At 30.6% G+C, this 24,273-nt stretch overlaps 1 protein-coding gene across 6 annotated transcripts in view; it reads right to left on the minus strand.

The window, feature by feature from the left end:
• Positions 1–225: 225 nt before the first annotated feature.
• Positions 226–24,273, minus strand: part of LOC127725303 (tyrosine-protein phosphatase 10D-like) — a 53,033-nt gene continuing 28,985 nt past the window's right edge. The window contains exons 13-32 of one of the 6 annotated variants that reach the window (XR_007992908.1): positions 23,579–23,774; positions 22,934–23,200; positions 22,354–22,632; positions 21,226–21,498; positions 20,355–20,624; positions 19,663–19,799; positions 17,289–17,405; positions 16,216–16,279; positions 15,422–15,910; positions 14,424–14,613; positions 13,599–13,683; positions 12,890–13,057; positions 12,060–12,194; positions 10,753–10,875; positions 10,040–10,188; positions 9,519–9,654; positions 8,725–8,929; positions 8,624–8,691; positions 8,456–8,489; positions 226–4,368 (exon numbers count right to left, since the gene is read on the minus strand). Coding sequence is in view for 3 of the 6 variants with exons in the window: in XM_052232229.1 (XP_052088189.1) it covers positions 4,337–4,368; positions 8,827–8,929; positions 9,519–9,654; positions 10,040–10,188; positions 10,753–10,875; positions 12,060–12,194; positions 12,890–13,057; positions 13,599–13,683; positions 14,424–14,613; positions 15,422–15,910; positions 16,216–16,279; positions 17,289–17,405; positions 19,663–19,799; positions 20,355–20,624; positions 21,226–21,498; positions 22,354–22,632; positions 22,934–23,200; positions 23,579–23,774 (3,213 nt within the window). In the remaining 3 variants the exon portion in view is untranslated. Of the gene's footprint in view, positions 4,369–8,455; positions 8,490–8,623; positions 8,930–9,518; positions 9,655–10,039; positions 10,189–10,752; positions 10,876–12,059; positions 12,195–12,889; positions 13,058–13,598; positions 13,684–14,423; positions 14,614–15,421; positions 15,911–16,215; positions 16,280–17,288; positions 17,406–19,662; positions 19,800–20,354; positions 20,625–21,225; positions 21,499–22,353; positions 22,633–22,933; positions 23,201–23,578; positions 23,775–24,273 lie in introns of all 6 variants that reach the window. The other 5 variants (XR_007992910.1, XR_007992909.1, XM_052232231.1 and 2 more) reach the window with 5 other exon arrangements.

Raw genomic sequence — 24,273 nt, forward strand, 5'->3', positions numbered from 1 at the left:
CAACGTAACCCAAACAGAATAAAGGTATAAGTTATATTTACATCACAAATCACAAAAACTTGGCAAAAGAAATAAAAGACATGCACCTATTATGGATTTTACATTTACAGACAAAATCTACTGAAACAGTAGGTGGATGACAAATAAATAACTGTCGGATAGAAATCAGATGAATGAAAGTTAAGTAGCAGAAAAATGACCAAGTGGACTATGACAACAGGAAAACACATTTGTATATTTATTTACAAAGACAATTACAAAATATAATTAAAATATAGTCACATTTTAACAAACAATTACACTGAAATATGAAACAATAACTGCTAAGTACTAAATTAATTAAAATAAAAAGTTGTTGAACATGAGTTTATCAGAAGGAGAATATGATCATTATCTTCCACAGCTGAAATGCTTAAAGTCTACAACCTCAAAATATTTCCCTTCTTTGCTCTTCCATTTCGTATATATAATATGGTTACTTTATACTTCTGTTTTTCTAAATATAATTTAATCCAAACTTATCGTAAAGATAATTTCATGAATGTCACTTCTTTTATAAAAGATTAACTCTTAACTTTTGGCAAGAACAATTTTAAAATAAGTAAGATAATTATATCTAACTGGAGCCATATTATATATTCAGAAAAGCTAAATTGTTAGTTGAAATGCAATGCCATTTCAAGTTTTATATAACATTTTGTATAAAAACAAGATTATTACATATATATGTTATCAGTTGTGGTCTATTACAAAACAATTACAACTCTAAATGCATACTATAAAAATATCTTTGTAAAAATATGAAATGTGTGTATAAGACACAAAAATAAATAAAACAATGCCCTCAAACAATACTGTTTACAGCATTCACTCTCAAATCCAGACAATCTCAAAAATACATATTGAACTTTTTTATATTATACCCACAATTCTAAAAATCTATTTTATTATTTATCAAACTGAACCAGGTATCTTCTATCGTTGACATCAATCCTCAACAAAGGAAAACTTTTTACACCTTGTTTTAAGATAATGTCCCCTCTAAGGACTACAGTGCTTTTAAAGTAAAAGCAATTTTTTGTTTCTAAATCAGATCTTTGATAAAAAAATTGGCAAAAGTTTCATCAGATAATTACTTTATAAACATTCGCATAACAACGTCTGTATAGTTTATCCAAATACAGAAAATGTACAAAATAAATGCTTCAATTCATACAAAGTTTTTACTATATTACTTACAATTCATTTTAATAAATTCAACCATATTTGATATATCATAAAACATTTCCAACTTTAATCATCATCATAAATATCTTTGTAAATACCTGTAAACTTCTACACAACCAGATGGGAAAATTATACTTTTCTTTTCCATATAACGAAATATCAATAATGGAATGTGAAGAAAATACATAATTATATTTAAATGGCATAATTCTATGAGAGTTAATCTAAGTATTTATTAAAAATATGATAACTATGATGTTTAACCAAATCCAAAAATAATTATAAACAACTGAAAAATTTGACACACAGCAATCAATACATTTATCATTTATTCAAAATTGTCATCGGAAATTGCAAATGAATAATAATCCAATTACATTTTGAATGACAACCATCTGTTCATCTTCAGTGATGAATAAAGAGATGTAGGATATACCTCAAAGAGACTGCACAAATACTTGGAGTTTTGTCTAGTATAGATTTCTACTACATATCTTTTCTTTTCATTACTATTGTTTTCTTTTTTTCTATAATCATATTTTTAAAGAGTATAAAAAATGTCTAAAATTGTTGTGTAATCATGTAAAACCCCTAAAACACCAGACTTTTGATTATCAAATAAAAAATGGTGGGCCTTTAAACCTTCTTACTGGAATGTGTAACACATAATCATTTCTATTATAACAGACCATGGTTTTTTTATATTTGACTTAGAATATGATAAATTCAAAAAGGGTCTATATTCTTATTCTTCCAAAAATACACGTATATATATGTTATATTTTATTTTCAAAACTAATACAACCAAACTTAAAAGCACGTAAAACATCCTAACTACACAAAAATGCTATTGCACTGGTGCAGAAAAATATACACAAACAAGATACAATAATGACTAAATAGTAAAATAAACACATGTACTAGTTAAATGTTTGGCAAAAATAAACTGAGTGGTAATGACAGCAAAAATCTGCAACAATATTGCATCTACTTATAATGTACATTAACTGACTAGTATTCATACATAAAGTATTAAAGTCTATGTGTGTTGTAATATTTTTTCAATAAATGATGAAAATAAGTTTTTAGATTATGTGTGTACAAAGCACTTTTCTAGGTGAACCTTCATCGGGAATGCTAAAACCCAAAACTTTGAAAGCCAGTGAGATATAAGTACTTGAATATGTCAGGATCTTAGTAACAAAAATGGACCAAACACAAGAATAGTCAAATTCATCTAAAGTCAACTTTGCCTAGGGAGGTTAATAAGTATTTCAGCCTTTCTTTCTTTGCTACATATATATCTGTGCATATTAGGCTATGCAGAAATATAGGAGTTACTGTGCATTTACAAATGCTAAGCCTAGAAAAGATCCCTCAATGAAGGGTTAAAAAAGCAGAAAACTGGAGAACTCATAATGTAAAATAAGCACTTATTGAAAGACCTTCTGAACTTACAACTCTTGTCCTATCTATTGTAAAGTTGTCTTGCTTCGGACTATAAATAAAGAATTTGTAAAAGTTAAAAGGCACTTATGCTGTTTTACTTTCACTACAATATACTGCGCATCAACAGAAATATGTAATTACAAATCGTTATTTACAAATGTATATCTGTTCTATAAAAGATTAAAATAATAATCAATCCATTCAACGATATATAGAAATAATATCATCAATATAGCACCTTCTTAAAACGTTGTACAGATCTCTATAAATTTTGTTCAATATACAAATCCCCTTATCTTAATATTAAAAATATAATATCTTGTAAGTTTGGTGTAAGATAGTATTTTTCTAGATCATTTCTATATTTATAATCTATAGAATTATATATTCTCTAGATTCATAGACATCAATTGAATACAATTTTATCAAAATTTTCTTTACAAAAAGGCACAGGCTATGAATCAAATTAAAAAAAAACCATATCATTATGAAAAAGAATACAAAATAATCTGAATATTCTGGATTTTAAATTTAACCAAAATTCTGTGATTTTGTTCATATTTAGTTTGATAATGATGTTATGACAAAGGCTTATCAATGTTTGAGCACCAAGATAATTGTGATAGGTTCCTTATCAGGTTTTTTTTTTAGTATATGAAAAATTTTTTCAAAATGGTGGTTACAATAAAATCACTTTTGTATAATAACTAACATGATTTGAACATGAATTGACTGTCAAAATTTAACAAGAACAGAACATAATATAATGACCATATTTTTACTTGGAACAGTATTTGTTTTATAATTTTCTCTTTGTTATAATATTTTTCAATATTTAACACAATATTTTAGTACAAAATATTTCATTGCAATTTTAACTTCTAACCTATTTACAAAACTATCCTTCTAACAGGGACTATGAACTGCACATGACTCCATGCAATAACAATTTTCGTTGCACAAGATAAAAACATTCATCAAATTCAACAATCACAGCCAAGAATTTACAAATATTTTCAATAACACATTTTAATCAAATGAAAAAATGTTTAAGTAGCTTGCCATCTAACTGAAGGTTTGTTCCCATGTTAAACTTTTCAAGAAGCCATTAGCCTAAATTCACAATAAGACGATGGTCTGAAAGTAGAGATTATTTTCATAATATCCTGAATTGAGCAAAGTCATAAAACCATCCTGCGTTTATGACATGATCTGTGTATCTATTTTATACATTTATCTTCAGTAAGTTTATATTTATAATTCATTTGTGAAAAAATAAAATTTCCACAGCTTTATAAATACATTTTATATGCATGGTAATGACAAGATTTAGACTTGAAGACAATGAGTGGCCTAAATATTTTTTTCAAAACAGCAGATACAGACTAGTTAGTTTAACAGGTCAAATATTCAATACAGAAATTACAGATCTCTAGAATGTATCCACTGCAAAATCTATTCATGAGAATCTAGGATAAATTCTTGCATATAAATATCTTCTTCCAAACCTTCAGTATTTGAATAAAAAATGAATGGAACTCTTCCTCTACTATAATGAGCTCCACAGATAGTTGTTAAGGTGACAACATATAATTCAAAGTCACTACTGTTGAAAACAGATCCATTACATACAGGAATCATCTCGTGTATATATCACTGATTAAGACACTTCAACATTGATACCTTCGTCATCTGAAGAAAAATAAAACACAAATTAATACTTGAAAAGTTATACAAAGGGTGAAAACCAAGCTATCAAACTATAATGATAAGTCATTGATACATAAAGCCATAAACATGTACAATACAACATTATATAAATAACCCATAGCTGAGAGGGTGATAGAGCAAATTGTTACCTCAAGAAAACATTGTCAACTGAGGTGAAGTCATTTAACCTGTTAAACTGAATGGTCTGTTATTATTGTCTTTAAGTTTTAAAATTTTAAATTTTAAATTGAAAGTAATAAACTATGACTTTATGAACATAACAAGGTTAAAGTAATATGAACAGTAACAAATGTGAAGCAAGATGTATTTTTTTATGTTTATAGTCTAATAATTTAATTTTGGATGTAACGCGTCTTCTGATTGGCTGACGTTGTTTTGTTTATCAGCTCATAGACATAATTTTGTCATGTGACCGTGACGTCATCAACGTTTTTTCATGGTTTACTCCGGTTTAAAATGGAATTTAGAATTAAATTATAAGAAATGACTGTAATATTTTTTCTGTCTATTCGAAATAACATAAAAAATGTGGTGCACACTTTAAAATAACCCGCTACGCGAGATATTCAGTGTGCACCACATTTTTGATGTTATTTCTTCATAGACAGAAAAAATATTACAGTCATTCCTTAATGAAAGAAATGTAGACCTATATATTAAATTAGCATTGTCTTTAAAATTGTTGATGAAATTTCAATTCATTATCTTTTAAATTATCAATTATTGATTCATTTGCACGAGAGGGAACACTGAAAAAATGGTCTCCCACTGGGCCATGGGATATAGTCAAATGTTTCTGTCATTTTAACCAATTAAAACCTGGCATATAAAATCAAAACAATGTGTTATATGTCATTTGAAAAAGTAACAATTAAGTTAAAATATATTCATGCATCTGTGTATGTTATTTTATTTAATGCCATTTTGTCCTAGGTTTAAGTTGTCTTTTTGACATTGAAACATCTTAGTTATTTATATTGTGTCATAGATCAAACTTATTCGTTCAGTGTATATATACTTGTTTTTGTGTATTGTCCTTTTGATCGAGTTAAGCCGTTTTCTCCGGGCACTCCGGCTTCCTCCACCAATAAAAACTGACCGCCACGAAATAGCCCAAAAGTGGTGCTTAAAAGTGGCGTTAAAACACAAAAAAATCCCCCAAAAAAATCCAATCGAGTTAAGCCATTTCAATTTATATTTTATTGTGCGTCTTTTTATGTTGTAATGTTATACCTCTGTTTCAGGTTAGGGTGAAGGTTGGCACCTGTTAAAACGTTTAAACCCGCTGCATTTTTATGCACCTGTCCTAAGTCAGGAGCCTGTTGTTCAGTGGTTGTCGTTTGTTTGTGTGGTTCATAAGTGTTTCTCGTTTTTTTATATAGATTAGACCATTGGTTTTCCTGTTTGAATTGTTTTACACTAGTCTTTTTGGGGCCCTTTATAGCTAGCTGTTCAGTGTGAGCCTAGGCTCCGTGTTGAAGGCTGTACTTTGACCTATAATTGTTTACTTTTTACACATTGTGACTTGGATGGATAGTTGTCTCATTGGCACTCATACCACATCTTCTTATTTATATCATTAATTCTCATAGAAACTGGTAGAGGTTCTATTTTTTGGGGAGTTAAAAGTAGATTACAAGCTATGCTACAATAAAAAAAATATATAAATAAAAAAATTGGTCTGCCTGTTTAAACCAGCATTGCACAGGAGGAACTGCATTTTCATTAGCTTAAATTAAATATTTTCTTATATTTCTTTAATTAGCTCTTCTTAAAAATCCAATTAATCTGACTAATAATGAGATAGTTAGTTGGCTGTGGGTTTGATTGTAAAGCTAAACATTTAATATTTATATAAACAGATATCTTCAGTAACAGAAACTCAGTTTGCAACAAATGATTTTTTTTTTAAACTTGCAGAAAATAATTGAATTTCCAGCATAAAGTTACATTTACTAATCTCATACTGTTTCTTAGTCCATTAATCATACTTATTAAATTAGGTTCAATGATAGAAGTTGGATAAGTGTATTCATGATATTAAACATTAAGTTCATTTCAAAATTGAATAGTTTATATTGTTCTGTCTGCATTGTTCTCCAAATCTTTTACAGGATAACATTGACATTTTGCTTATCACAATACAGAGTATCTTACATTATTTATATCACTTTACTCTGAAGAAACATAACATTTAACTGTCAATTAAAACTAAAATACATCATGCTGTTTTCTGTCAAAAGAGACAACAGACCAATAACTGTCATTTTAAACTAAACATTGGACCAATAATCCTCATTTCTGACTAAAGATAAACTTTTATTCCCTATCCTTTGTTAGATTATTTTCATCAACATGGATTTTCCATTATAGTCAAATGTTAATATACAACATTGTTTTACACAGGAGAGAGTGATTTTAATCTTCACATTTTATATTATTGTCAATTAAAGTAAATGTACAAGTAATGTTTTGATGCAATTATATTATGCATGCATATCAAGAAAGGAAAAATTAATGTGACATGCATGTTCTGGTAGTATTTTAAAATACAAAGTTGGATCATGAAATGTGGTAAAAATTAGGAATTCATAAATGTTTGAATTGTTACTTCTTTTTATTATCACATGCAGTGGAATACAAAAACCCATTTTGAAATTTTAACCAAAACAGTTTTATTTAGTTTCAACCTCACAAAACAGACTGGAGTATTAATAAAACTATTAATCTGAATAGCTGGTTGTAATTCTGGTTATAGGTTAAACAAATTTAAAAAAAATGTAACAATAGTAAAATTAAAATTTTAACTCAAACCTTTGTCACAAACTGAAAGCACAAGAGAACAGAATTGAAGAACTAACAATGCATAATAAAAAAAAACATGAACAAAAGTGCATTGGAATGAGATTTTAAAGAGACTCTAGCACTGAAGCTTCAAATATGCACGAACAAACTCATTCTGACATAAAACAAATGAAACAAATATGCCAATTTTGCCTTCTACATTAGCTTCATACAAAAAAATAAACAAAATACGTTTGATAACATAGTTGTTTTCATTTATTCATTCTTTTCCTCTCATCCAAAGCAGTTAACAAAATAACCAACATAATAAATTCAATTACCCCAAAAGACAGCTTTAGCTGAAACAATATGGGAATATATACAGAAATATGTTAAAAAAACACAGAAATTAAACACTTTAAAATATCTATTGAATGGTTCTATATATATCAAAAACTCTCAATTGAAAACAAAAAGAGACACTCACTTTCATTTAAGAATTGTGTGCAGTTGTTTTAAAATCAATGTTTGTACCTAAATCATACAACTTGATGACAAAAGACTTTGCTCAATTCCAATTTTTAATTGCACAAGATTTGTTTTTTAGAATTTATTTTTCCAACACCAATAATCAGGTTACAGAAAGCAGACAGGAAATGGACTTGGTAACAGTTTATTATCCACAAAGCGAACAGCCTAATTATCCACTTGTCAATTTCATAAAAAACTTCAAATGTTCCACTCTACATATAGTAACAACACATAATCTATAAAGCTACCATCCATGGACATGGTTAGACTGTTCAACTAGACTGAGAGATGCTATAACAATTCATAAAGCTAACAGATCTAATCTTCCAATGATGAGGGAACATTACATAATCAACATAGCTAAACACATCTTATGTTCTACTTATGATACAAAACGTACAAATACAGGAATCACAACAGAACTCATGATCCCCATACAGCTAAATAGCCATAAAAACACACATACACACTCAAAGACAAACAACAACAAACAGCACATGGTACAGCCTGACTTGGTACATCCCATTATAGCAAAGATAAATGCTGCCCACGTTCCAATAAACATGAAACCATTACATAATTCAAGTTTCCACTGAATTCCATTTGTTCAACAATAAATTTCAATGTCTTACCTTCAAATGCCTGATTGATATTTCAATGTCTTACCTTCAAATGCCTGATTGACGTTTCATGTCTTACCTTCAAATGCCTGATTGACGTTTCAATGTCTTACCTTCAAATGCCTGATTGACGTTTCAATGTCTTACCTTCAAATGCCTGATTGACGTTTCATGTCTTACCTTCAAATGCCTGATTGACGTTTCAATGTCTTACATTCAAATGCCTGATTGACGTTTCAATGTCTTACATTCAAATGCCTGATTGACGTTTCATGTCTTACCTTCAAATGCCTGATTGACGTTTCAATGTCTTACCTTCAAATGCCTGATTGACGTTTCAATGTCTTACCTTCAAATGCCTGATTGACGTTTCATGTCTTACCTTCAAATGCCTGATTGACGTTTCAATGTCTTACCTTCAAATGCCTGATTGACGTTTCAATGTCTTACCTTCAAATGCCTGATTGACGTTTCAATGTCTTACCTTCAAATGCCTGATTGACGTTTCCTGAGTTAACATACACGTGTTCTTCTTCTTTACCATCTAATACACACATAAGGCACTGGTGTATACATACATATTGTTGCTGAAAGTATCACAAATAATTTGTTAGCATCTTCTATCCCTGATCAACCATATTATATCAGCTTGGTATAAACACATAAATATATGGAGAGAGGACATCAGTATTTACTCCTGTAGTCAACATAGCTTTGACTAAATACAGGGAATTATTAAGAAATACATAAACTACAAGTAGGAGACAAACAGTGTATCAATAACATTATATATACAGATACAAATCAACAATTTTTTGTCGTTCAAATATCTGTAATAGCTCTCGCTGCGATATAGCCTTTTTGCACTAATGGGACGTAAAGCAAACACCTATCAATCAAACAATCAGCCAATTTTTGTCATATTTGACAGAATAGTTTAATGACTGTATCATCATGATAACTAGAAGTATTTCCTAGTTCTAAGGTATTGTTGGGTTGATGTCTCCATAATGTTTACTCCATATTACTCTAATCATACTTCAAAAGTTTCTTGGAAATATCAGTAGGAAAATAAGACTTTTTTTCATAGTAGTGGAATTTTATCTGATTCACATCCAAGTGATATCCTTTTAAATGAGAGTGTATGAGATCATAAAACAATGAATCATAGCCTACCTCTGTTTGTACCATCCAGACCCTCTCTCTCCTCATCTCTGCCACCACATTAAATATATCTATAATATCACGATCTAATATGTCCTGTAGTAGTCTGTCTAGGCCAATGAAAGTTCCAGATCTTCCGACACCAGCACTGATATAAGAAAATAAAACCATGGTTATTAGAATAACTCTGGTCGATAGTGGTCACATTGGCAATTGTACCACATCTCCTTATTTTCATATTGTATGATTTTGTGAGATAATTTTAAAAAGTGATGCAATCATACACATTTCTCTTTAATTTCATATTCAATATTCTGTTCACAAATATAAGTTTATGGACCTATGTTAGTTTAAGGCAAAAGAATCTTCCATCAGAGCTATTGAATGGTAAAATTAATAGAAGATAAATCTTTTGACTGACTTTTAATTCTAACTATATCTCTTTTAGTTTGCTTTTAAAGCTGACATTTAAATATAACCATGGTGAAATGTTTAATAAATGAATCTCATAATATCAAAATGTCTTGTTTTACCTGCAGTGAACAACAATAGGTCCACATTCCCTGATTAATTTTTCCCTGACTATTCTGACGAATCTTATCAATGTTTGTGGCTTATCAGGAACACCAAAATCTGGCCAAGCTGTGAAATGGAAATGTCTGACTTGTCTGGTCAAATCTCCCTGAAAAACATAAAAAAGACAACATCAATTTGCGATCAAAATATAATACAAGGTGGGATTTTAAGTTAGGATGTCTTTTACAAGTGTACACCAGTTGCTGACAGAACAAAGGCAGTTTTTAGTATTAGAATATAATCATGGCATCATTCAAAGTTTTTGATTACCACAAAAACCAACTTCAGTCATTAGACATTTAACCCGAAAATGCCACAAATACACCTGATATTCACAATCTTGAATTCTTGTGGTTAAACAAATATTTAAGATAGGAATCCTTATAACATTATAATAAACAGATATTAACTAAAAAATCCTTACATAAGAGCTGTCCAAGTACTTACAAGAGCAATCCTGAATATCATAATTAACATTTACTCATATAAACAACTGTGAACATTGGAACTGTCCAAGTAGATCATAACCACATTATTTAACAGATACTAACTAGAGGAATTCTAAACATAATATTAAACAAATACTCACCAGAGCAATCCTGAACATTATATTTAACAACAAATACTCACCAGAGCAATCCTGAACATTATATTAACAACAAATACTCACCAGAGCAATCCTGAACTCTGTAACTGTCCATGATGGAAACTTTGTCTCATTCAGAACAGCTACTTGTATATCACCATAAAACATGGCATCTGATCCTGATGGCCAATACTGGTCACATTTTTCCTGATTTGAAATATAATTGTATAACTTATACACAATTGGAAGAGTTTTGGGTGTAAGCATTAAAAGTATCTCGGCATAAAACAAAACAAAGACTAAAATTCTCTTTATATTTCCAAGTTTAAATTATTTATCTAAATGTATAATTAACCAATAATATACAAACTCATATACACCATATACACATTTATGCTCAACTGCAATAAAACAAAATCCATGTCTATGTATATTTATTTTTAAACTCTAGTCATATTTTGTTCATTTTAGTGTTATATTTCTTTATAAAGAGTGTGCATAAATTTCAAGGCAATTTTGTAACATCCCATGATAAAGGTGATTATAAAAGGTCTGTTTAGAACTTTGATATATGATTTGGTTTCTAGAAGTATAACAAAGTTTATACAATAACAGTATATAAACCAAATATTTCATAGTATGAAAACATTGCTCGACTGATTTCATAATCTTTTTTACTGTAGTGGTGAAAAAAATATACGGACAAACTTTTGGTTTGGTTATTATAACATAATTGTACTACAAACCGAAGGAAAGTAAAATAATATGTGTCCATAGGACCTCATGTCTCACTCCTATCAATAATATGTGTCCATAGGACCTCATGTCTCACTCCTATCAATAATATGTGTCCATAGGACCTCATGTCTCACTCCTATCAATAATATGTGTCCATAGGACCTCATGTCTCACTCCTATCAATAATATGTGTCCATAGGACCTCATGTCTCACTCCTATCAATAATATGTGTCCATAGGACCTCATGTCTCACTCTTGTCAATAATATGTGTCCATAGGACCTCATGTCTCACTCCTATCAATAATATGTGTCCATAGGACCTCATGTCTAACTCTTACTATCAAATTTACATGTTCAGTGAACCACAAAATCTGGGACGAAATCCTAAATTGGTATACATTTATATTTTTTTTTACATCTACTAAGTTTCTAGATGATGATACCACAACTTCATGTCAAAATACATTCAACCAAAACTCTACCTGGATACATGATGAATAAACACCGACTTACTGTTGAAGGAGGGGCAAACAAATAAAACATTGGATGGTTCTTATTGCTTGTTTTAAAAGAATTTTAGAAAGCTTGAAATGCAAAAGATATGTAAATGACATCCTATTCTATAACATTATCTGCATATAAAGTACTTACCCTTCCTTTTTCTACACATTTAGTTAACATAACAACATTCCTAGAATTCTGTTCCCAGATCATTCTCCAAAAGTCATCTCTTGTAGATGGTAGTGGTCCTTGTGTCACTATATACTCTCTCTTCGAATTAAAACCCTGTAAATAGAAAATAAAAATGCTCCCGTCTTTCAATGAAATTATTTTTTTTCTGAAAACTATTCTCAGAACAAACTATTTATATGTTAGCTAAACATGATTTTAATTATCATTTCCATATGAACAAGAAGTTTTGTTGAAATGTTTGTTCCTAAATGTTGTCAATCCTACCAACCTCTCAAAAATTCCTTAAGCAACATCAAATTTGAGAAAATTATCTTTTTTCTTTTTGTGGTGGTAAAATATCATTATAAATCAAGCTGCTTTCTTTCCATAGATACCATGTATTGTGAAACACCAATTCGTTTGCAAGGATTTTTTATATCAACATATTTGCTTTCCTATTGGTTTGCTAGCAAAATTATGTTAGAAGGGAGATAACTGGAAAATGATTCAGTCCAAATCTTTAAGTGACACAATAGAATCTGTATTTAAAAAGTTGATACCATTTTTGACGCTTTTGATGGATATTTCTGGTATACCTTCATCAGAAACACTAGGAACCAAATGATGGAGGAAGCAAAGATGCATATAAGGAAAAAAGCAAAATGTCATCTTAGGAATTTGTTTTACAATATAACAATGATATGACAAAACATCAAATATATCAATCAGGTCAGATATTTGGCCAGTATACATGCATATAAGTAGTTTTGTTGTAACAAAATAACTGGTCAGTATAAGTGTTAACTTACAGGCATATAATTAGCATTGATATAATCAGATCCTTCTTCGTCATCTGTTGGTAGTAATTTGACTCTGGAGTGGTCATATGGTAGAATATTAGTAAATCTATTCTTGCCACGGTTTACTGGAAGTTCTGCTGCTGAGCATGATTGCTCCCTCCCAATTTCCTTCAAATCCTGAAAATAAAAGAGTTTGTTTATAAATATCAGTACAATTCAAGACCCAAATATATGTCACTTTCTAATTATGTTGATATAATGCATCTGCTTAAAATTAATTTTGTTATGTTATCAAGGTTAACATGGTTAAGATTGCAAGGCATTGCTACCTACTTTTTTTCATTGATTTAATGTTTGTATATGGAATTAGTGAGCTAAATTAAAATCGGAACGAAATTATACTTAATTCATTCTTCACAATTAACTATGGAATGGCATACTATGTAAAATTAAACCTCTAATGTCAAGTAAGTATTAAAAAGTATTAATGGTATTAAGGTTTTTACTGTATCATGAAATTCAAATTAATATATTTGTCTATACACAATGCTGTAACTTTAAAAAAATTATGCAATGAAAGTAATAAGTTAAGAAAATATCTGCCTATTGTTTTAACCAAAGTCCTATAAAAGATTTTTAGCAATCATACAAAGTATGAAAAATACTGAGTTACTTAGCAAATAGATTTATGAGTAGTTGATTTATATATGAATTTTACCTCGAATTCCTCAGCATACTTGAAATCCGAGTCAGCAGACATTGTCAACACATGGTCTCTAAAGTTTACAATGTTTATTTCATGCCTGTAACAAGAAAAAGTCATCTTTACTTCTGAATTTGTTTTTTAAAAAAAATGTTACAAGTCAGGAGAATTCATCTTAACTGCAATATTCTAAAGTAACTATTACACATTTTAATTAGGGGCCAGCTGAGGACCATCTCCGGGTGCGGGATTTTCTTGCTGCGTTGAAGACCCTTTGGTGGCCTTCGGCTGTTGTCTGCTCTTTGGTCGGGTTGTTGTCTCTTTGACATATTCCCCATTTCCATTCTCAATCTTAATACAATTCAAATTCATAAAAACTTCATAGTTTCTTCTGCATTCAGAATGGAAAATAAAAAAACAAACTAAACGTCAAAATATCACCTCAATATAAAACTAGCAAACTCTTCAAAATATGATACTGCCGAGAAGCAAAGATTGTAGGTAAAAGCCTCCCACTTGCCTCAAATTACATGTGAATCTTAGAGTTAATGTTTCAATTTGGACAACTACGTATCTTAAATTCCATAAAGTAAAACAGATGCTCCTTAGCATAGGATTTTGTAGGGGATGTTTGTACATTATAAGAGTGCGACATAATCAAACAAATATATTATATATAATGTTCCCACTGGCATTGCAAGTGACTCTATTAAAACATCCTACCCATAATCATAACTAATTGGTAATCAAAGTCTTAAAGATTGCAAAACCGTTTTTCTTTTGATTCCTTAGACTTTTTTTTATCATTCTTGTAACATGAAAATTATACCCTAAACTTACTTTTTCTTGTGACTTCTCATTGATGACCTAGGAGTCATCCTGTGGTCATGACCTTGTCTATACATGTTACTCTTTGATCTGATATTTCTCCGTAGGAACAAAACAGCAAATAGAATAAGAGCAATGATAACAACGGCTGCCACAATACCACCAATGATTCCTCCATAACTACTTTCTTCTGTTACAGAACCTGTAATAAGTATTACCTCCCTTTGTATTGACCAATATTTCAATTTACAAGACAGTTTCTGCGAAATTATTTGTAATCAACTTAAAAAGATGATTATTCAATTTGTATGAAAAGATCACAAAAACATTTTTAAAGAGAAATAATCAAAAACAGAAAAAAATGAATTATTTCCCCTTAAACATACACATTCTTATTTATAAAATACATAAAATGTGTCTTTTTGCCTGTGGATATTGTTCAACAAAAATAGTAACCCTTGATTTTATTATGGATAGTTTTGATGACTCATGACATGAAAGATTTGAGAATTCATGAAATTATGAATGAATGATTTAGTGACCAATGTAAGAAATGAGGTGAGATACAAAATGTATATGAAGAAGTAGTCATCACTGATTTCTTTTTTCATTTATCATCCATGGCAACTGCACAGGTATGAAAGTCTGAAAGAGACTAATTATAAAGGTAAATATCTTTACATGTATCAACTGTCAGGTGTATAAACTTTCTATTTTTAGCTGTGGTCAATTGAATGTTAAAAAATTATTAAAATTCTCTTTCAGGAATGATGCTATTAATTTTCAGTAGTTCATGCAAGCAGGTCAGTCTGTGTAAATATTTGAGAAAATGACATAAGATAGTTGGAAAAACAAATATGTAATTTTTAAATTATGAGGTTCAAAGTATTATTTTTTAACTGGTTAGCCATCATAACATATCATTATAGATCATGCTTGAATCCTCAAGAATCGATACAGAGAATGCAGCTCAAGATTTACCATATATTTTACAATTAGTTGATTTTTACCTGTTTTGAAAGGAAGAGAATAGACTGTATCTGCATGTCCCCCAGTTGTGTAGGCCCGTAGCTTGATGTAATATTCGGTGTTCTGTTTTAAAGGTCCATTACAATAATGAGGATCTTTGCAGTTTGTTTCACTGCCGATTACGAACGTTTTATACTCCTCTTCCCCAACACTCCTTTTCTGAACATGTAAATGACCATTACATGTAGACTCCAGTACAAAGAAGTCAGAACAATTAGAAACGGCTTGATAAGCTTTGATGGACGGGTCATTCTGATAAGCCTTCCATCCAGGTAGGGTGTTGGTATTTAGATAGTCCTCATCAGTACTGGTAGCTACTATAATGGTGTACTGAATTATCTCCCCATGGTCCTCAGAGAATGCATTAGTAAATCTTGCAGTTATCGTTGACGGTGTTACAGAAGAGGTTGAGTCTTCCGGAGGTTTAGGGGCAGCCATGTCTGAACTAATTCCATCCTTAAGTATTGGGTCTAAGGAAATATTAGTAAAAATTATGATAAACATTTAAGGTGTCATGCTGAAGTCAGGTTAATACAACTAGTATTTGTAATGGAGATCAAAATATCAGTATCTGTCTTGAAATGGAAAGTTCATGCACCAATATAAGTAGAATAATATAAACTTTGAGCAGAACTCATTTCACATATATAGTTATTCTGCATTAATCTATACATTTAAGCAATTCAGTAAAGCATGCAACCAAACAAGTTCAAAGTTTAATTATCATATGAAGAAATGGAAGAAAGGAAAAAACAGAAAAGAAATGTTAACTTACTGTACGTTCTTGTTGTAAGAAGACTGGACACTGAAGGACCATTTGTAACAGTCTTAGCATAAACCTGAAATAAAATATTAGGATAATGGAGAAATTACTTTAAGAGTCCTACTCCAAATTCAAAGCATTACAAAGTCATTTGCATTTTGTGATATAATAATTGATAGCCATACATATTTGAAAAAAAAAAACAGTTTCATACAGACAAACACAGTGGAAAAAAATCAAATATGGTTTTCTTTATTTTATATTTGTGTTTTGTGGAATGATGTTGGTTTTTCTATGACTTAAGATTCTTTATCAAAATTGAGAATGGAAATGGGGAATATGTCAAAGAGACAACAACCCGGCCAAAGAGCAGATAACAGCCGAGGCCACCTATGGGTCTTCAATGCAGTGAGAAAATCCCGCACCCGGAGGTGGTCCTCAGCTGGCCCCTAAATAAAAAATGTGTACTAGTTTATTGCCCTTTTGGTATTTCATTGCTCTTTTTTATTTCAGATTATATATTTAAAAAATATTTTTCAAATTAGAAGTGCTCCCCTATGATAATATTCTGTTGTGATACCAACTCATCAAAGACATAAAATCATACTTGATGAACATAAGTATCTATATAGACGACTATGAAGTTCATGGATTTTACCATACATTTCTATGTCACAATGCTTATGTTATTACGTCACAGTAAGAACAAATTGATATCATTTATGCCAATTGACCTCGGATCAATGGGTGTAACTCATTCATAGAAATCAAATCCAGATTGGTCTATTGACTTTGAACAAGGAACAGCAATCAAAGTGCATTATTTTGATTTGTCAAGTGTAAGTCAGTATTTTGTGAAATGAATTCATACAACATGACCCTTGCTTTCCGTTTTGTATTAATATGTTATGTACTCCTTTGGCAATTATTTTTAGGTTTTTTTGGTCATATAGCTCTTCAAATGTTTCAGTTCTTACACAATCTTGGCTTTCAAATATTCAGCTTCAAGTGTTCCTGATGAAGGTAAATCTAGAAAAATGCTTTAATTTTTTTGAACTATAAACTACTCTAATTTTTATACATACCATAAATATATATTTAAGTCCTGCTGTTAAATCTTTGAGTGTGTATGTTATAGGATCAATGAAGGCTGATGTAGAGTCTACCATGATAGTTCTTACGTTAGAGTCAATCACAGGTTCCTACAATATAGAATGATGTTTATTAGGGAATCTTATGTTCTTACGTTAGAGTCAATCACAGGTTCCTACAATATAGAATGTTGTTTATTAGGGAATCTTATGTTCTTACGTTAGAGTCAATCACAGGTTCCTACAATATAGAATGTTGTTTATCAGGGAATCTTATGTTCTTACGTTAGAGTCAATCACAGGTTCCTACAATATAGAATGTTGTTTATTAGGGAATCTTATGTTCTTATGTTAGAGTCAATCACAGGTTCCTACAATATAGAATGTTGTTTATTAGGGAATCTTATGTTCTTACGTTAGAGTCAATCACAGGTTCCTACAATATAGAATGATGTTTATTAAGGAATCTTATGTTCTTACGGAAGAGTCAATCACAGGTTCCTACAATATAGAATGTTGTTTATTAGGGAATCTTATGTTCTTAAGTTAGAGTCAATCACAGGTTCCCACAATATAGAATGTTGTTTATTAGGGAATCTTATGTTCTTACGTTAGAGTCAATCACAGGTTCCTACAATATAGATTGTTGTTTATTAGGGAATCTTATGTTCTTACGTTAGAGTCAATCACAGGTTCCTAAAATATAGAATGTTGTTTATTAGGGAATCTTATGTTCTTACGTTAGAGTCAATCACAGGTTCCTACAATATAGAATGTTGTTTATTAGGGAATCATATGTTCTTACGTTAGAGTCAATCACAGGTTCCTACAATATAGAATGAGGTTTATTAGGGAATCTTATCAATACTTTTTACTGCATGAATAACAGTATATAAACTTATAATAATTGATTTATAATTTTCCTGTTAACAAAGATCAATAATCCCGCTTGTATAGTCCGCGGTTTTATTCTCCAAAACTGAACCTGCCAGACAGGGGTGCGGACTATCGAGTACAATAAGCAAGAAATAAGAGAAAAAATTTGAATTCGCGAGGTTTGTTTACGTTCCGTCATGTTTGTTATTGAATTTGTAGAGGGGCTCTTATCATTTTCAAAACTTATAATTTTACCTAATCCATATTGATATGTAATTTTTATGTTAAATCATCAAATTTAAACTAATAAATTCAAAAATGTAATGCTTCACTACCAATTTCTCATTTCTTTTCACTGCATTGCTTAAAATAAACTGGAATCTGCTTGAATTTAACGGAACAAAAAGAAAGAAGAAGTTCAACAAGGAACCAGCTTTAATACGATGTATAAACTATAAAACGTAATCGGTTATTCGTTCCGTTTTGGGGTTTCATACTGACGCATGTGTTTTGTTTTAGCTTAAGATCCTTAAAAAATTAATGTGATAGATATGTTAAACATTATCTTACTCAAGGATGAAATTGATTTACTTTCAAAGTCTTATTCTAGTGATATCTATTAAGTACGGATTTTCTGTACACTCTCACCGTATTTATTTTCATTTACAAGTGCTATTCAAACTTCCAGTTTAAACATACACAAGTTTCTAAATTATATTTTTTGGAGATTTTGACTTATTTTAACACTCGTGAAGTGTTCTAGAATCATTTACATGCATTTCCAACTTCTATTTGATGAGGGAAAACGGGGTTTTCCATGAAAATATCTCAAACGACCACACATGATTTGAAATTACCAGAGTTTCATAAGACATTTTCTAACAGTTACAAAAATTTTTTTACCTGAAATTTAAAGGTGAGAAGGGGGTGCGGACTATGTACCAGTGCAAAATATACAAGCCCAATTACGGTACTGACTTTTTTTGTTAAAATATTCTACAACCTTCTGTACACAACAAATGCACAACTAATTTGATATTTATTACCACAGATATTGATTTTCAATGTAAATCTTTGAAGATACTACAGAATAAATAGTGTATTCTAATGGAAAAAATCTGTATTTATAGAAAATCCACAAGGTTAAAAAATCAAGTGTTCCATTGGAACCCATGTCATGCAAAGCTAAATGAAAGACAGAACTGCAGACCTTTATCTAATTAATATTTAGACCAAATATGAGAAATAAAAAACAACCTACACATTCAATTTTCATGTTTGGAAAAAACATTTTGCTGTCTGAGAATTTCAAATAAAAAAAGTATAGGGTTTTATGAAAATGGAAATATTGTACCATTCTGATCAACTCTCTTTACAGATATGACAACTTTCCCGTGGCAGGACATGATTTACAAAAATATTGCATTTCTTAAAAGGTTATCAGTATACTACCTATGTCATAAAGAAAAGTTGCAGTATATTTACAACTTACCATGTCATTCCTTCTTCCCCGATATTCCACAACATAAGCTGTAATTATTCCATTTGTGACCCTGGGGGCATTCCAGGTCAAGACTACTTCCCTTGGCTTTGTCTCTTTAGCATGTAAATTCTGTACTACAGATGGTGCTGAAGATAGGAAGTTTGAGATTAGAATAAAAACAGATTATCAAAAAAATAGTAATAAAATAAAACATTTATAGTTAGTCTGCAAAAAGTAGACATCTGAAAAAAATAAAAGCAGTTTAACATTCATGGAGTTCAAATTGTGTGACTTAAATTCACATACAACATTAATGTGTTCCTAAATTCACATATAACATCAATGTGTTCAAAATTTCACATATAGCATCAATATGTTCCTAAATTTACATATAACATCAATGTGTTCCAAAATTCACATATAACATTGATGTGTTCCAAAATTCACATATAACATCAATGTGTTCTTAAATTCACATATAACATAGATGTTATCCTAAATTCACATATAACATCAATGTGTTCCTAAATTCACAAATAACATCAATGTGTTTCTAAATTCACACATAGCATCAATGTGTTCCTATATTCACATATAACATCAATGTGTTCCTAATTCACATATAGCATCAATGTGTTCCTAAATTCACATATAACATCAATGTGTTTCTTAATTCACATATAGCATTAATGTGTTCCTACCTGCTTGTGCTGTTTCTATATTCATAAAGAAAGACACATTTTTCAGACCAGCAAAAGTAACGATCTGGAATTTATATTTCTGATATGGTGTCAGCTTTACAAAAGGTAGAGTAATTTTATCTTTATTGGCATCTATTGTATGACTGCCACATGGAGACGAGTGCAGTGCACATATGATCAGGTAACTGTCTACACGACCTGATGGCTTGTTAATAATCAGTGTTATCTCTGTAGCAGTGCTGATCTGTTCTACATGAGGCCTGTTTGGGGCTGAAAAGTAAATTATACAAAACTGAGTATAAAACTATCACACTTGTTATTTCTAAAATAACACAGGGTAAATATAATCAATTTTTGTACATTAAAATATGACTAAGCAAGTAATATACCTCATTTTAAACTTGTGGAACTATATTGATATGTTACTTTATTGTCATTCATAGATTAGTTGTCTGTAGCAGCAGTTTGTTGCTTTTGGACACATAAAATTCAACTAAGTGGTTACTTAATTTATGATAATTAACATACTTCACTTTTTCTTATTTATAAAAATAATCAAATATTCCATTCTGACATGAAATCTCCTTGCCACTCTAAGGTTTATAAAATGGCAACCACACATGAAAACAGTATATAGAAAATGCATGCTTTTGATCACCATGTCTGACAGTCATATTATCATTTTTAATCCTTTATTAAGGCTCCCTTTTAAAGTTTGAAAATTAACCTAGATCTCTTTCAATTCAGTAACAGAATCTATATAAAAATAAAAAGATGTAGTATGATTACCAATGAGACAATTCTCCCCCAGAGACCAAATGATGCCATCTTTGTTTTCTGTCTTGTATATAATGGAACATGAACAGCTTACCTGTGAATATGGAGATACTCCTTATATCACTGATCTGTGTGTTACTGACTGTCAACACACCAACAACATACAAACTTCCACCTTTCAATCTGTCAAATGTGACCATTCTGTTTGTATCACTTCTGCTCTTTATTACAGGTGATCTTTGTGTATCATTGACAAGAGTAAATTGATAATGATCAAACTGATTTAATACAGCTGTATACTGGATAGTAATGACATCACTTGTAGTCAAGGCTGTATTCTCCAGTAATGCTGTCAAACATTCAGGCTCTGAAACAAACACAACAATTCGTAATTAAATCTGTCAGCAGTTGGAAATATGTATTGCAGAGGATAAATTGTCATATTTATACACATTTTACTTGTGTAGTGAATTATTTTTTTCTAATTTAGTAGTCAAACCTGCCTTAACAGTCACCTCGTTTCAGCAGTCACCTCGTTTCAGCGGTCACCTGCCTCTTACAGTCACTTTCAGACCTCCCGAAAGTTTTCTCTATATAATTTAACTCATTTCAGCAGTCACCTAATTTCTGTATGAAATCGTCATTTCAACTTTTAATAACAGTCATTTTAATGTTTTAACTACCAACATAATGATGACGCAAATATGTGTTATCAGTATTGAAATCAAAATGAAAGTCGAAACCCACTTGCATCTGAGATCGTGCAATAGAAGGTGAATTTGTGATTTCCCGTGTTCCAATCTTTTCAGTTTCCATTTAAAACCATATTAACGACTTTTTTCTCCTCGAATATTAAGATATTTTGAATTTTTCTTCAAAATTTCAGCACCGGAATCCGCCATTTTTCATTTTACTGCTCTCAGGTGCGAAAATCTCCCGATTGAAAACACTAAAACAATTCGCCTCATTCCCGGGCTCAGGTGTATCCGAATTTTTTTGAAATCTCATTTGAAAAGTCACCTCTCATGAGCGATCTCTTTTGGTGCTTCCCAAGAGTAACTGCTTAATACAGGTTTGACTGTATGCATGAATAAATTGTTTGAAAAGTTGCCAAGTTCCAACTGCAATTCCAAAAAATTTTGTAATTTTAACTGTAATAGTAATTATCAATTTGTAAGAAGTATAACATTAACCATGTATCTGTCTTATCAAAATGACTTACTGATTGTAACATTCATGGAAGTGGCTTCTGATGTCAGATTTCCTGTTTGACTTGTAATACTGATCTCATAGCTCTCTCCAGAAATCAGACTATTAAGGGTAACAGAAGATGTAGAATTCCCACCATCTACAGTTATCACACCCTCACTATCACTATGGTAACCAGTGTAGGTCAACTCAAACTCCTCAATAAAGGTTGATGATTTGTTGTATGACCATGTTAATGTGACAGAATCTGTCAAGATGTCTGAGGTAGTGACACCTTCTGGAGACAGAGGTACTAAAAGTATTAAAAAAATGTCTATTATATTATGTGAAGTTTTGATGACTGTGTAATCTTTCTGATTATAAAACATCTTGTGAAAACTTAAAACGTTTTTTGATTCCTCTTTTATGTACAAAGGGAAGTAACTCTTTAACTTTCTGTTGTGAATAAAGACAGAAAATTTCCTTGTAGGTACAAAACTATTTAAAATTTTATAACTCAAAAGACATTGTCTAAAAATATAAAAAAATAATTCAATGCTTAGTGAATTTAATTTAATTCATAACACTTTACCAATTGACATCATGAAACTTACAAACTTCAGCAAAGACATTTCTGGGTAAACTCATTTCTCCAATACTGACTGCAAATACTATAAACTCGTATCTCTCCCCTGCAAACATTCCTTTCAAGGTCGTCTGGAAGTCACGTGTGAATGTCTGTCTCCAAAAGGATGAGAGATTTAATATTGGCCTATACCAGATATAGAAACTGTCCTGGGTACTGTTGATGTTTGGTTTCCATGACAACATGACATCTTGACCAGAAACTGCTGCCTTCAATTCAGTTACTGAATTGGGCTCTAGAATAAAATATATATACACTTATATACCGTTCCTTATTCATTACAAAATTACAAAATAAATGATTATGCCTGAACATGTTGAAGAACTACAAATCCACTAGAATGGCATTATTTGTTAAATTATTTGCAAAGTGGCATCAAAGGTCAATAAATCAAACCACAAAATAATTACCTATTCCTGTAATTGTCAAATGATAAGGAAAATCTAATTCAAAGTTAATAAACAGACTGTGAAGGGAAAAAAAACATAAACATTTGATGCAGAAAAATGAACATTTACAGTATTTCATTGTGGGATCAACTGTGTTGTATTTAATTGACAATAGCATGTTATCTTATATTTTTACACAATATAAAATTTACACATTAACTTACTTGTGGTTTTGTTCATAGTAATCCAGGAACTGTAACTCTTCAGGTCATTAAACTCTTGTACAGCTCTTATATGAACTGTATACAGGGATCCAGCTGTTAGCCTCATGATATGTGATTGGTAACTTGTTTTGTCATGAAGAGCTAGCACCATAGGTAATGTGATATTTTCTGAATCATTATTCTCTTCATACACAATCTGAAAAGACAAATATTCTCCTATATCATTCAAACACAGTATGCAAACAAATACACTATATAGCAGTGATAAATGTACATCCAAAGTAGGAAATTTCTGCAAGTAGTTTATTTTCCCCAATTGCGCAATTTACATTAAATCGCAAAAATATCCCCTGGCATAAGTTTGATCTTTTAGGGGGATCAGAAGCAGATTGAAGAAAAACATAAAAATAAAACTTCTCAAAAAGTTTTGATCCTTGAAATCCTTGAATTATGACTAAAAATAAACAATTGTACAGTGCAATATTTTTTCTAGCATTGCAATATACAGCCAAATCTGCCTTAACAGTCACCTCATTTCAGCAGTCACCTGCCTCTAACAATGTCATATCTAGACCCTCTTAAAATTTCCCTGTATATTATTTAACTCCTTTCAGCAGTCAACTGTCTTACATGGTCAGTGATCACCTAACTTTCACACAAAATCGTCATTTCAACTTTTAACAATGGTCATTTTA

This window comes from Mytilus californianus, unplaced genomic scaffold (genome assembly GCF_021869535.1).
Source record: "Mytilus californianus isolate M0D057914Y unplaced genomic scaffold, xbMytCali1.0.p SCAF_15, whole genome shotgun sequence".
Lineage (NCBI taxonomy): Eukaryota > Metazoa > Mollusca > Bivalvia > Mytilida > Mytilidae > Mytilus > Mytilus californianus.